The sequence below is a fragment of the Salvelinus fontinalis genome, chromosome 25, assembly GCF_029448725.1.
Source record: "Salvelinus fontinalis isolate EN_2023a chromosome 25, ASM2944872v1, whole genome shotgun sequence".
NCBI classification, from domain to species: domain Eukaryota; kingdom Metazoa; phylum Chordata; class Actinopteri; order Salmoniformes; family Salmonidae; genus Salvelinus; species Salvelinus fontinalis.
Window position 1 is genome coordinate 33352004 of NC_074689.1, and position 14990 is coordinate 33366993.

At 51.1% G+C, this 14990-nt stretch overlaps 2 protein-coding genes across 4 annotated transcripts in view; one reads left to right on the plus strand and one right to left on the minus strand.

The window, feature by feature from the left end:
- Positions 1-1513: 1513 nt before the first annotated feature.
- On the plus strand, positions 1514-3263 carry adipoqa (adiponectin, C1Q and collagen domain containing, a). The gene is made up of 5 exons (XM_055881995.1): positions 1514-1836; positions 1940-2145; positions 2254-2334; positions 2499-2639; positions 2943-3263. The coding sequence occupies exons 1-5, from the start codon at positions 1611-1613 to the stop codon at positions 3063-3065; spliced, it is 777 nt and encodes a 258-aa protein (XP_055737970.1). The 5' UTR covers positions 1514-1610; the 3' UTR covers positions 3066-3263.
- A 5139-nt stretch (positions 3264-8402) lies between these two features.
- LOC129823178 (uncharacterized) overlaps positions 8403-14990 on the minus strand; it is an 8116-nt gene continuing 1528 nt past the window's right edge. For 2 of the 3 annotated variants that reach the window (XM_055881997.1, XM_055881996.1), the window contains 6 exons: positions 13820-13864; positions 13604-13749; positions 11062-11285; positions 10838-10985; positions 10478-10726; positions 8403-10375 (listed from right to left, as the gene is read on the minus strand). In XM_055881997.1, the coding sequence (XP_055737972.1) occupies positions 8945-10375; positions 10478-10726; positions 10838-10985; positions 11062-11285; positions 13604-13749; positions 13820-13864 (2243 nt within the window). In that variant the 3' untranslated portion in view covers positions 8403-8944. The remainder of the gene's footprint in view (positions 10376-10477; positions 10727-10837; positions 10986-11061; positions 11286-13603; positions 13750-13819; positions 13865-14990) is intronic. The other variant, XM_055881998.1, reaches the window with a different exon arrangement.

Genomic DNA, 14990 nt, shown 5'->3' on the forward strand with positions numbered 1-14990 from the left:
TGATGTGTTTAACACTTTTTTGGTTACTACATGATTCCATATGTGTTATTTCATAGTTTTGATGTCTTCACTATTATTCTACAATGCAGAAAATAGTACAAATAAAGAAAAATCCTTGAATGAGTAGGTGTCCAAAATTTTGACTGGTACTGTATTTGCCTCAATTACTTCGTACCCCTGCACATCAACTCAGTACTGATACCCTGTATATAGCCAATTTATCATTACTCATTGTGTATTTATGATGTCTTTTACTGTTAGTCTACACCTGCTGTTTATGAAGCATGTGACAAATGAAATGTGATTTGAATAAATTTTACACAGACACACAGGTCACAGCATGTGCATGGAGCTGTGTTACAGTCTGCTTTAATCTCTCTCTCCTCCGTTCATCTCTCCATCTCTCCATCTCTCCTCACCTCCATCTCTCCATCTCTCCTCCCTACATCTCTCCTCACCTCCATCTCTCCATCTCTCCATCTCTCCTCCGTTCATCTCTCCATCTCCCTCCCTCCCTCCCTCCCTCCCTCCCCCCCCCCCCTCCCTCCCTCCCTCCCTCCCTCCCTCCCACACACACACACACACACACACACACACACACACACACACACACACACACACACACACACACACACACACACACACACACACACACACACACACACACACACACACACACACACACACACACACACACACACACACACACACACACACACTTAGCAGATGTTAACTAACTAGCTAATGAGCACTAGCTAATCATGTAGTAGCTTCACACACTGACCTGTACAGCGTAGCCACACAGAGAGGAGATGAGGATGTGTCGTAGCTGCCCTTTCCCTCACACACACACACATACCTCAGGTCTAATTTCTCTCTAGTCATGTAGAGAAGAGAGGGGAATAAGGGAGGATGGTGAGCAGAGAGAGGGGAATAAGGGAGGAGGGTGAGGAGAGGAGAGAGGGGAATAAGGGAGAAGGGAGAGGAGAGGGGAATAATGGAGGAGGAAGAGGGGAATAAGGGAGTGGGGAGAGGAGAGAGGGGGAGAAGGGAGAGGGGAATAAGGGAGGAGGGAGAGGGGAATAAGGGAGGAGGGAGAAGAGAGGGGAGGGGAATAAGGGAGAAGGGAGAGGAGAATAAAGAGAGAGAGAGAGGCAGAGAGACGGGTGTTTTTTCTGATCTCCTGCACACACACAGCTCTTCTCTGCAAGTACCCGCTGTCACACACAGTAGAAATGGACTCTATCGGCAGTGCTGACCTCTGATTCTCTATCTATCAATCTATTTATCGCCCTCCCTCCCTTTTTCTCTCAGTCAACATGGATACTAGCCTACTGTATCCTACTAAAATATTGCCCTGACCACAAGAGGGAAGCAGAGGATCGCCGTGTGTGTGTGTGTGTGTGTGTGTGTGGGGGGGGGGGGGGGTTCTGGCAGGTTATTTGGGGGGTATGACTTTCACACCAGCCGGAGTCACACGCAGTCAGAGATAAATATAGGAGCACAATTCACACTAGCACACACATGCTCAGACACACAAGGACGAGATAGATTTGTATCACTCTCTTCTACTTTCTCTCCACTCCGTCTCTTCAGCGATTCCCTGCTTCATGCAATCTCAGAGGTCACAGATCAGAGGTCAGATCACCATGGTAACAATAAGCTGGATGCTGCTGTTGTGTGTGCTGGCAGAGGGGTATGGGTCAGAGGTCGGAGTTCAGGAGGGGTGCGGCCGTTGGATGGGAGGCATTCCTGGGACTCCTGGTCTGGACGGGCAGGATGGGAGAGATGGGAGAGAGGGACGCCAGGGAGAGACAGGAGACACTGGACTTCCAGGTAGAACACATCAGGGAATCAACAATCAACATATAGATTCTCAAACTTTCTCTCACCAACACTCTCTCCGCCCATCTCATTCTCTTTCTCCTGTCCTCCCTAGGTGTGCGAGGTGAGAGGGGAGAGGTGGGGGAAGTTGGGGGGGACGGATTCCAGGGACGACGGGGTTTCCCGGGGGCCCCAGGGCTGCAGGGGCAGAGGGGCGAGAGTTCCTTCCTGTATCGCTCTGCCTTCAGCGTGGGACTAACCACACCCACTACCACGACAGACACACCCCTTCACTTCACCAAGATCTTCTACAACGAACAGGTACTGTGTGTTTGTGTGATGTCAGAGCAAATATCAAATATCGATTCTTCTTTCCAGCTTCACTATATCCAGTTTGTCTGTTGTCTGTCTGTCTGTCTGTCTGTCCAGCATCACTATGATGACATTTCAGGGAAGTTCCGCTGTTTTATCCCCGGAGTGTACTACTTCACCTTCCACCTCACTGTACAGGTAACACACACAAACCCTGTAATGGTAAGTTACTGTACAAAAAGGTACAATATCTTACCGTACATTTCAAAGAAACTTTGGTTTAAACAGTACATTACTGTAAACTTTGTTTAGGGTCAGGGGTGTAAGGTGGGCTGTACAGTAGCGGTGTGTGTGTTGTTTAGGGTCAGGGGTGCAAGGTGGGGCTGTACCGTAACGGCCGTGTCATGTCACTGACTCTGGACCAGTTCCTGACCTCTGACCTGGACCAGTCCTCTGGAGGGGCGGTCCTAAACCTCTCATCTGGAGACCAGGTATGGCTGCAGGTGAGTCATATGCTGCCGATTCAAAGAAACAATGAAGGGGTCTTTTTCCTTTAGTTCCTTTAGTTCTTTAATTCTTTATTATTTAGAGTTATAAAGTCTGGTTGAAAAAGTCAATATAGCTGAATCAGGCTAGCAAACAGAACTCTTTTACCAAACTGGTGAATTTCCTATGGCTGCTATTAGATGTTGTTTGTTTGCATTAGAATTTGACCTTTTACTCCTCTGACAAAGTCACCACACACACCACACAGTCACTAACTTATTACTTCATTAATAGCTAATATAATATCCCTCTGTCTACAGGTGTATGGTGCGGAACAGAAAGAAGTTGGAATTTACGCTGACATCAACAACGACTCCACCTTTACTGGCTTTCTGATTCAGACACGCCTACCTAGCAGCCCATTGGACAACCGCCGACGCTGACTTCCTGCTTTAGCTGTGCCTACCAGGCAGCCGATTGGACAATCTGCTACACCATACCTACTTGCAGTAGCAGCTGCTTATTTTCAATCACATCCCTTTTTCCCCCACCTTTCTCCTTATCGATCACCTCTTCCTATCCCCCACCTCTTCCTATCCCCCACCTCTCCCTATCCCCCACCTCTCTCCCTATCCCCCACCTCTTCCTATCCCCCACCTCTACCTATCCCCCACCTCTCTCCCTATCCCCCACCTCTTCCTATCCCCCACCTCTACCTATCCCCCACCTCTCTCCCTATCCCCCACCTCTTCCTATCCCCCACCTCTCTCGCCAACCTCCAGCTCTACCTATCCCCCACCTCTCTCCCTATCCCCCACCTCTACCTATCCCCCACCTCTCTCGCCAACCTCCAGCTCTACCTATCCCCTACCTCTCTCCCTAACCCCCACCTCTAACTATCCCCCACCTCTCTCGCCAACCTCCAGCTCTCCCTATCCCCCACCACTACTTATCCCACACCTAACTCCCTAACCCCCACCTTTCCCTATCCCCCACCTCTCTCCCTATCCCCCACCTCTCTCTCCCTATCCCCCCATCTACCTATCCCCCACCTCTCTCGCCAACCTCCAGCTCTACCTATCCCCTACCTCTCTCCCTAACCCCCGCCTCTACATCTCTCGCCAACCTCCAGCTCTACCTATCCCCCTCCTCTCTCCCTATCCCCCACCTCTACCTATCCCCATCTCTCTCCCTAACCCCACCTCTCTCCCTAACCCCCACCACTACCTATCCCCCACCTCTACTATCCCCCACCTCTCTCCCTAACCCCCACCTATACCTATCTCCCATCTCTCTCCCTAACCCCCACCTCTCTCCCTAACTCCCACCTCTTCCTATCCCCCACCTCTACCTATCCCCCACCTCTCCCTATCCCCCACCTCTACTATCCCCCACCTCTCTCCCTAACCCCCACCTATACCTAACCCCCACCTCTCTCCCTAACCCCCACCTCTCTCCCTAACTCCCACCTCTTCCTATCCCCCACCTCTACCTATCCCCCACCTCTCCCTATCCCCCACCTCTACTATCCCCCACCTCTCTCCCTAACCCCCACCTATACCTAACCCCCACCTCTCTCCCTAACCCCCACCTCTCTCCCTAACTCCCACCTCTTCCTATCCCCCACCTCTCCCTATCCCCCACCTCGACCCACTCCCCATCTCCCTCCCTAAGCCCCACCTCTACTGGCTTTCTGATTCAGCCACGCCTACCTGGGCACCCCATTGGACAACCGCCAACGCTGACTTCCTGCTTTAGCTGTGCCTACCTCTCTTCCTAACCCCCACCTTTCCCTATCCCCCCCTCTACCTATCCCCCACCTCTCTCCCTATCCCCCACCTCTACCTATCCCCCACCTCTCTCCCTAACCCCCACCTCTTCCTATCCCCCACCTCTCTCCCCAACCCCCACCTCTTCCTATCCCCCACCTCTCTCCCCAACCCCCACCTCTCCCTATCCCCCACCTCTCCCTATCCCCCACCTCTCTCCCTAACCCCCACCTCTTCCTATCCCCCACCTCTCTCCCCAACCCCCACCTCTTCCTATCCCCCACCTCTCTCCCCAACCCCCACCTCTTCCTATCCCCCACCTCTCTCCCCAACCCCCACCTCTCCCTATCCCCCACCTCTCTCCCCAACCCCCACCTCTACCTATCCCCCACCTCTCTCCCTATCCCCCACCTCTCTCCCTAACCCCCACCTCTTCCTATCCCCCACCTCTCTCCCTATCCCCCACCTCTCTCCCTAACCCCCACCTCTCCCTATCCCCCACCTCTCTCCCCAACCCCCACCTCTTCCTATCCCCCACCTCTCTCCCCAACCCCCACCTCTACCTATCCTCCACCTCTCTCCCTATCCCCCACCTCTACCTATCCTCCACCTCTCTCCCCAACCCCCACCTCTACCTATCCTCCACCTCTCTCCCTATCCCCCACCTCTACCTATCCTCCACCTCTCTCCCCAACCCCCACCTCTACCTATCCCCCACCTCTCTCCCTAACCCCCACCTCTTCCTATCCCCCACCTCTCTCCCTAACCCCCACCTCTCCTTATCCCCCACCTCTCTCCCTAACCCCCACCTCTACCTATCCCCCACCTCTCTCCCTAACCCCCACCTCTTCCTATCCCCCACCTCTCTCCCTATCCCCCACCTCTTCCTATCCCCCACCTCTCTCCCTAACCCCCACCTCTTCCTATCCCCCACCTCTCTCCCTATCCCCCACCTCTACCTATCCTCCACCTCTCTCCCTATCCCCCACCTCTTCCTATCCCCCACCTCTCTCCCTATCCTCCACCTCTACCTATCCCCCACCTCTCTCCCCAACCCCCACCTCTCCCTATCCCCCACCTCTCCCTATCCCCCACCTCTCTCCCCAACCCCCACCTCTTCCTATCCCCCACCTCTCTCCCTATCCCCCACCTCTCTCCCTAACCCCCACCTCTCCCTATCCCCCACCTCTCTCCCCAACCCCCACCTCTTCCTATCCCCCACCTCTCTCCCCAACCCCCACCTCTACCTATCCCCCACCTCTCTCCCTATCCCCCACCTCTTCCTATCCCCCACCTCTCTCCCTAACCCCCACCTCTTCCTATCCCCCACCTCTCTCCCCAACCCCCACCTCTACCTATCCCCCACCTCTCTCCCTATCCCCCACCTCTCTCCCTAACCCCCACCTCTTCCTATCCCCCACCTCTCTCCCTATCCCCCACCTCTCTCCCTAACCCCCACCTCTCCCTATCCCCCACCTCTCTCCCCAACCCCCACCTCTTCCTATCCCCCACCTCTCTCCCCAACCCCCACCTCTACCTATCCTCCACCTCTCTCCCTATCCCCCACCTCTACCTATCCTCCACCTCTCTCCCCAACCCCCACCTCTACCTATCCTCCACCTCTCTCCCTATCCCCCACCTCTACCTATCCTCCACCTCTCTCCCCAACCCCCACCTCTACCTATCCCCCACCTCTCTCCCTAACCCCCACCTCTTCCTATCCCCCACCTCTCTCCCTAACCCCCACCTCTCCTTATCCCCCACCTCTCTCCCTAACCCCCACCTCTACCTATCCCCCACCTCTCTCCCTAACCCCCACCTCTTCCTATCCCCCACCTCTCTCCCTATCCCCCACCTCTTCCTATCCCCCACCTCTCTCCCTAACCCCCACCTCTTCCTATCCCCCACCTCTCTCCCTATCCCCCACCTCTACCTATCCTCCACCTCTCTCCCTATCCCCCACCTCTTCCTATCCCCCACCTCTCTCCCTATCCTCCACCTCTACCTATCCCCCACCTCTCTCCCCAACCCCCACCTCTCCCTATCCCCCACCTCTCCCTATCCCCCACCTCTCTCCCCAACCCCCACCTCTTCCTATCCCCCACCTCTCTCCCCAACCCCCACCTCTTCCTATCCCCCACCTCTCTCCCCAACCCCCACCTCTTCCTATCCCCCACCTCTCTCCCCAACCCCCACCTCTCCCTATCCCCCACCTCTCCCTATCCCCCACCTCTCTCCCCAACCCCCACCTCTTCCTATCCCCCACCTCTCTCCCCAACCCCCACCTCTTCCTATCCCCCACCTCTCTCCCCAACCCCCACCTCTACCTATCCTCCACCTCTCTCCCTATCCCCCACCTCTACCTAACCCCCACCTCTCTCCCTAACCCCCACCTCTCTCCCTATCCCCCACCTCTCCCTATCCCCCACCTTTCTCCCAACCCCCACCTCTTCCTATCCCCCACCTCTCTCCCAACCCCCACCTCTTCATATCCCCCACCTCTCTCCCAACCCCCACCTCTTCATATCCCCCACCTCTCTCCCTATCCCCCACCTCTCTCCCTATCCCCCACCTCTCTCCCTAACCCCCACCTCTACCTATCCCCTCCTCTCTCCCCCAGCTCTCTCCCTATCCCCCACCTATCTCCCTATCCCCCACCTCTACCTATCCCCCACCTCCCTACCTATCCCCCAGCTCTCTCCCTATCCCCCACCTCTACCTATCCCCCACCTCCCTACCTATCCCCCAGCTCTCTCCCTATCCCCCACCTCCCTACCTATCCCCCAGCTCTCTCCCTATCCCCCACCTCTACCTATCCCCCACCTCTACCTATCCCCCACCTCCCTACCTATCCCCCAGCTCTCTCCCTATCCCCCACCTCTACCTATCCCCCACCTCCCTACCTATCCCCCAGCTCTCTCCCTATCCCCCACCTCTACCTATCCCCCACCTCTACCTATCCCCCACCTCTCTCCCTAACCCCCACCTCTACCTATCCCCCACCTCTCTCCCTAACCCCCACCACTACCTATCCCCCTCCTCTCCCCCAGTTCTCTCCCTATCCCCCACCTCTACCTATCCCTCACCTCTCTCCCTAACCCCCACCTCTACCTATCCCCCACCTCTCTCCCTATCCTCCACCTCTACCTATCCCCTGTTATCTGAGATAAGCTGTATTAAATACTAAAAGGAAATAGAACTCCTCTATTTTGCCCCCTTTTTCTCAGTCCCCTCTCTTTCTCACTCTTTGTTTCCTTTCTCTCCCTTCCCCCGTATGTTCAATCCACACACTCTCCTCTCCTCCTGTCCCTGCGCATGTCCAGCTGGCCTCCCGCCCAGAGGGCCAGTGTGTGTGTATGTGTGTAGCTGTAATCTATATTTATAATCATCTTAGTTCTGTAATGATAAAGGTCACCTGCCACAGGCTGTCACATGAACATGCAAAGAGAAGCCGTGTGAGTGGGTTCCCTCTGGGCTCACAGCTGTTGTTACTGAGTGCTCTTGGATCAATAAAGTTGTATTGATGTTTCAAACTGGGTTTTTTCTTGTCTTTCTGTGAGTTGGGGAGCGAGGTGGGTCAGTTGGGGTAGGGGTCAGGTGCATGGCGGGAAAGGGGAGAGGGATATTTTTAAAACTCATTTGAACTTCTTCCCCTTTTCTTTGTTCAATCACTCTGCACCCTTCTCCCCAAAGTATGCACTCATCCACTCCTGTTGTATTTAAAATGAGTAAACATTCATATGTTTAAAGTACCATAATGGTGTATATGTGTATAGGGGGACCCCTATAGCCTATAGGGGTCAGTAGATAATATTACCACTGTTAGCCTATAGGGGTCAGTAGATAATATTACCACTGTTAGCCTATAGGGGTCAGTAGATAATATTACCACTGTTAGCCTATAGGGGTCAGTAGATAATATTACCACTGTTAGCCTATAGGGGTCAGTAGATAATATTACCACTGTTAGCCTATAGGGGTCAGTAAAGAACATGGACACAAAGAGTAAAATACATGTTTTTCAAAGCTTTTATTTAAAACATTCAAAGAGTAAAAAAACTTTACAAAATATATCATAAACAAAACAAACACAAAAATAATGTGAAGTTTGTAGCTACAGAATTGAAGCAGAGCTGCAAGAATGTATTAAATATTCCAGTGAGAATGAGGCGATCAATCGTCAACTACTGTCAATTAATCAATGAATAAAAGCTATCAAACTGACAGATAAAATAGCTAGTGGAGAGAAACTCCTCCTGCTTCTACTGCTAACAGCACATTACTATGTGTGTGTGTGTGCCTGTTCGTCCATACGTGATGTGTGTGTGTGTGTCAGACTTCATTCAGTCTTTTATTGTTTTGTATTAAATATAGTGTTCCACGTCATCTGCTCCTGTTTTTGGCTGGTGTGTTGGTTAGTTTTGTTGTTGTAGTCTTTATGGCATATGCAGTGTTTGTCTATGTATGCAATCAAATCAAATTTTATTTGTCACATACATGTGTGTGTGTGAGTGTGAGTGTGTATGCATGCATGTATGTGTATATGTGTGTATTTATTTTTGGCGGTAGTCAGCAGCGTATGCTCTGTGGTTATCCTGTTCAGGGTACTGGTCTCCGTATCCTCTCAGCATGTCCTGGAAGCTGGGCATTCCCTGCTGGGGTGAGGGGTAGGACCCGTATGACAGCCCCTGCGAGGGAGGGGGGTAAGCCCCGTATGTCTCCTCCTGGCCACTCTGGTATGGCTCTGAATCTACCTCGCTTTCTCTCTCTGGCTCCCCCTGGTTGTTGCTATGGTCCCGGCTGTGCTGTGGCTCCCCCTGGTGTACAGCTTGGGCGTTGGCGTCTGGCAGCAGATCCTCCCGGGGTTCATAGCGACGCAGGCGGCAGTTGGTGTCGTACTCCGGGTCACAGTCGGGGTCAGAAGGCTCCAGAACTCCGTTCCGTGATCCATCGGCATTGAGATGCGGCTCGTAGGGCTCGGCGGGGTAGGCGGTGTTACGGTGGGCACCAGAACGCGGCTCTGCACGGGCTATTGGGTAGCACTCATGGTCGTAGCCGATGAAGCATTCATAGCCCTCCTTGGTCTTTCCCCGGGGGCCCAGCGGGTGGCGATCCTCCTGTGTGGCCTCCTCATAGCGGGGAGGGGGGGCGGGGTCCTGCTGCGGCGGGGAGGGGGGGACATGTCTGTGCATGGAGGCCACAGCTTCACGGTACATTACTAAGGGATCGTTAGCATTAGCCTGCCTGTACATGGTGTATGGGTCGTTAGCTTGAGCATTAGTGATAGCTTGGCGGTACATGGCGTATGGGTCACTAGCTGGAGCGCTGGGAGCACTGCCTTGGCGGTACATGGCATATGGGTCACTAGCTTGAGCGCTGGGAGCACTGCCTTGGCGGTACATGGCATATGGGTCACTAGCTTGAGCGCTGGGAGCACTGCCTTGGCGGTACATGGCATATGGGTCACTAGCTTGAGCGCTGGGAGCACTGCCTTGGCGGTACATGGCATATGGGTCACTAGCTTGAGCGCTGTGAGCACTGCCTTGGCGGTACATGGCATATGGGTCGCTAGCTTGAGCGCTGGGAGCACTGCGTTGGCGGTACATGGCATATGGGTCACTAGCTTGAGCGCTGGGAGCACTGCGTTGGCGGTACATGGCATATGGGTCACTAGCTTGAGCGCTGGGAGCACTGCCTTGGCGGTACATGGCGTATGGGTCGCTAGCTTGAGCGCTGGGAGCACTGCCTTGGCGGTTACCATTAGCGTTAGCATAAGCATCGCTGTACATAGCGAATGGGTCGCTGCGTTGCTCGGGACCTGGGGGCGCAGCACGCATTGCGGCGGGTTCATCTTTGTGTTCTTCCTTGAACTCCTCTGGTGCCGTGGCGTACTTGGTTGCGGTGAGAGGGTTACAACCGTCCTCAAACAGAGGGTTGCAGGAACCAGGACCCGCCGGGGCTGGGGGAGCAGGGGCACGGGGTGCCTGGGGACGGAAGGACAGTCATGATCATGATATTACAATTCAATGATAATCGCATATAATAATAATGATGATGATGGCGATGATAACAAATACCAATCTTACCTGTAGGGATGCAGCGTAGGCGCAGCGAGGGTCTCTGGGGTCACAGTTGGGGTAACGGCGGAAGAGGCCGGAAGGAGCTTTTTGGACTACCTGGGGTTTACAGGTGGGGTCTTTCGGGTCACAGCCCAGGTGGGCGTAGGAGGGCAGGGGCCCAGCGGAGGGATTGTGGCCGAAAGCAGCTCTCAGGTGGTACTGGAGACAGTCCACGTCCTCCGCTGAACAGATACGCAGCAGCTCCGCCTTCTGCTCCTGGACGGGAATAAAAACAATCATGCTTATGTTAATTATAGATAGCGAGATAGACACTATACATTAGTATAGTGGTACAGTAAAAGCAGTAATAGTGTAGTAATACTGTACCTTGGACAGGAAGGGCTGCACAGCGGGGTAGTAGTACCCAGAATGAGGTTCTTTAACAGCCACAGGGGAATGCGCATAATTGGGGGCTGGGGCCTTGACCGGGCCAGGTGGGGGCTGGCTCTTGGCAGCATACAGACAATATGGGTCCCTACAAAGGACATTAGATTAGATTCAATTCACAAGCATAAAATTATATAACACAGACATCAATTAACATGACTGACCTGTAGGGGTCACAGGCCTTGACAGGGGCGGGCTTAGGAGGGGCCTTGGGGGTTTCAGGTTTTTGCCGGCTAGTAGCCGAGGCCACGCAGTTTGGGTCCTCTGAGTCGGCGCAGGCCTTGTAGATGTCCCCTAGGTGGCCCAGGTAGGCCTTATAAGAGCGACGTCCCTCAGCACGGTTCTTATTCTGGAGGTAGGCCAGGTAGACCCTGTCCAGCTCCTGAACCTAAGGGGGGAGAAGGGGATAAAGATATGAGGTTAAAGGTATAGGAGGTTCATAAAGATGAAAGCCAAAGCTAGGGAAACCCCAAGAACATGAATAGAGATTAGAGGTCGACCGATTAAGATTTTTCAACGCCGATACCGATTATTGGAGGACAAAAAAAGCCGATGCCGATTTTTTAAATGTATTTGTAATAATGACAATTACAAGAATACTGAATGAACACTTATTTTAACTTGATATAATATATCAATAAAATCAATTTAGCCTCAAATAAATAATGAAACATGTTCAATTTGGTTTAAATAATGCAAAAACAAAGTGTTGGAGAAGAAAGTAAAAGTGCAATATGTGCCATGTAAGAAAGCTAACGTTTAAGTTCCTTGCTCAGAACATATGAAAGCTGGTGGTTCCTTTTAACATGAGTCTTCAATATTCCCAGGTAAGTAGTTTTAGGTTGTAGTTATTATAGGAATTATAGGACTATTTCTCTCTATACGATTTGTATTTCATATACCTTTGACTATTGGATGTTCTTATAGGCACTTTAGTATTGCCAGTGTAACAGTATAGCTTCCATCCCTCTCCTCGCTCCTACCTGGGCTCGAACCAGGAACACATTGACAACAACCACCCTCGAAGCAGCGTTACCCATGCAGAGCAAGGGGACCAACTACTCCAAGTCTCAGAGCGAGTGACGTTTGAAATGCTTTTAGCACGCACCCCGCTAACTAGCTAGCCATTTCACATCGGTTACACCAGCCTAATCTCGGGAGTTGATAGGCTTGAAAGTCATAAACAGCAGAGCTGCTGGCAAAACGCACAAAAGTGCTGTTTGAATGAATGCTTACGAGCCTGCTGGTGCCTACCACCGCTCAGTCAGACTGCTCTATCAAATCATAGACTTAATTATAACATAATAACACACAGAAATACGAGCCTTAGGTCATTAATATGGTCGAATCCGGAAACTATCATCTCGAAAACAAAACATTTATTCTTTCAGTGAAATACGGAACCATTCCGTATCTAACGAGTGGCATCCATAAGTCTAAATATTCCTGTTACATTGCACAACCTTCAATGTTGTGTCATAATTACGTAAAATTCTGGCAAATTAGTTCGCAATGAGCCAGGCGGCCCAAACTGTTGCATATACCCTTACTCTGCGTGCATTGAACGCAAGAGAAGTGACACAATTTCACCTGGTTAATATTGCCTGCTAACCTGGATTTCTTTTAGCTAAATATGCAGGTTTAAAAATATATACTTCTGTGTATTGATTTTAAGAAAGGCATTGATGTTTATGGTTAGGTACATGTTGGAGCAACGCCAGTCCTTTTTCGCGAATGCGCACCGCATCGATTATATGCAACGCATGACACGCTAGATAAACTAGTAATATCATCAACCATGTGTAGTTATAACTAGTGATTATGATTGATTGATTGTTTTTTTTATAAGATACATTTAATGCTAGCTAGCAACTTACCTTGGCTTCTTACTGCATTTGCGAAACAGGCGGGCTCCTCGTGAGGTAGGTGGTTAGAGTGTTGGACTAGTTAACCGTAAGGTTGCAAGATTGAATCCTTCAGCTGACAAGGTAAACATTTGTCGTTCTGCCCCTGAACAAGGCAGTTAACGGACCGTTCCTAGGCCGTCATTGAAAATAAGAATGTGTTCTTAACTGATTTGCCTAGTTAAATAAAAGGTGTAAAAATATAAAAAAATATCTATATATATAAAAAAATATATAAAAATATATATATAATAAAATAAATACATTCGGCAAAATTACAGATTTGCGATTGTTATGAAAACTTGAAATCGGCCCTAATTAAATCGGCCATTCCAATTAATCCGTCGACCTCTAATAGAGATACCTGTAAAGTTCCCCAAGGTTCCCATGTTATTCTCAAACACAATATCCCTTTTCATCTCTAAGCAGATGATACTCAACTCTGAAGGATTGTGGTTAGTTAGTGTCGGGACCAGAAGGTTTGTGGTTAGTTAGTGTCGGTCCCTTGGGACCAGAAGGTTTGTGGTTAGTTAGTGTCGGCCCCTTGGGACCAGAAGGATTGTGGTTAGTTAGTGTTGGTCCCTTGGGACCAGAAGGTTTGTGGTTAGTTAGTGTTGGTCCCTTGGGACCAGAAGGTTTGTGGTTAGTTAGTGTTGGTCCCTTGGGACCAGAAGTTTTGTGGTTAGTTAGTGTTGGTCCCTTGGGACCAGAAGGTTTGTGGTTAGTTAGTGTTGGCCCCTTGGAACCAGAAGGTTTGGGACCATTCCCGGATAACCCCCCAAACTCCTCAGAGTGTACTCACTGCCTCCGTGTTTCCATTGTCCGTGAAGTATTTGTACCAGCTCCAGAAGTCTGAGTGTTGCTTGTACCAGCTGATGTTTCTACGGTTACGGACAAGCCTCCTTGCCGATGCCATGGCAACCGCTGTCTCTTCAGTGGCATCCCCTACTGGCCAGACATCAAGCATCAAACATTGTTGTGTATGTAAAGTATGTTTGTTAGGTAGTTGTGCATTTACCATGTCCATTGAGCTTCTGAAACACCGGCCATGCCGACAGGAATTCTGAGAAGACAGACACAGTGTCAGAGCTAGATGTTGCCAGCATCAGCAGCAGAGACCAGAACATGCTTACATATACTACTAAGTACCTTTCCCCACGGCAAGTGTAATATACAGGTGGAAATGTTCGGTGTCTACGGCTCTTTGTAGATTTTATAGGTGAGCATGTAACAGTGGACCCCAACTGGGCTAGCTACCTTACAGAGCTACGTGTGTGTGTGTGTGTGTGTGTGTGTGTGTGTGTGTGTGTGTGTGTGTGTGTGTGTGTGTGTGTGTGTGTGAGAGAGAGAGAAACAGTAGACACAGCTTTGCATGCTCTTTCATCTCCACAGGGAAAATGGTGCTAACAGTTTTTAGAGGGAAGGACAGCGTGGGGTGGAGGTAGAGAGAGAAGAGATGAAAAGAGGAGGAAAGAGGGATGGAGGAAGAGAAGGAGAGAGAGATGCATGGATGATGGATGGAGGGAGGTGTGTGTGGTGTTGGGGTAAATGTTGCGGTCTCAGTGTATCCGCTGTATTATATTTAATGAGCCAGTAAAAGACCGGAACATCTGGAAACAACAGTCTTTACGGGACAGAGGGGGGGGGGGGGGGCAGGAGGGAGGAGGAAGCGGGACTCTGATGCTGACAGGTAATAATCTTTTACAAGTGCCGGAACGATGAAAGAATTCCCTCCCTCTCCTCCCCCTCCCACATCCCTGTAAATACATGATGGGTTAAGGTTAGGATTATGGGTCTGTTGAGAGACCGTTTCAGAGGAAAGAGGAGATTGGCTAAAGACTCCCGAGGGGAACTGTCATGTCAACACAGAACCAGAACCAGCTGGTCTGGAGGCAGTTATCCGAGGCACTTATCCGAGGCACTTCCATACGGTAAGGTTATAATAGAGGTTATTACAACAGGTAATAATTAGAGGCAGACAGAGACTGTTCTGAGTTTTAGTTAGGGTTAGAAGAATGTTTCTGAATCTGTTCCTTGGTTACCCTCAGGACTGGACATTTTAGTTCCAGCCCAGCAATAACAGACCTGATTCAACTAGTCAAGGGCTTACGAATAGGCAAGGAGAGGAGGACTACGGTAGGAGGATCAATATTCACAAAGTCCATCCATCAGAAACCCCTATGTCTGCT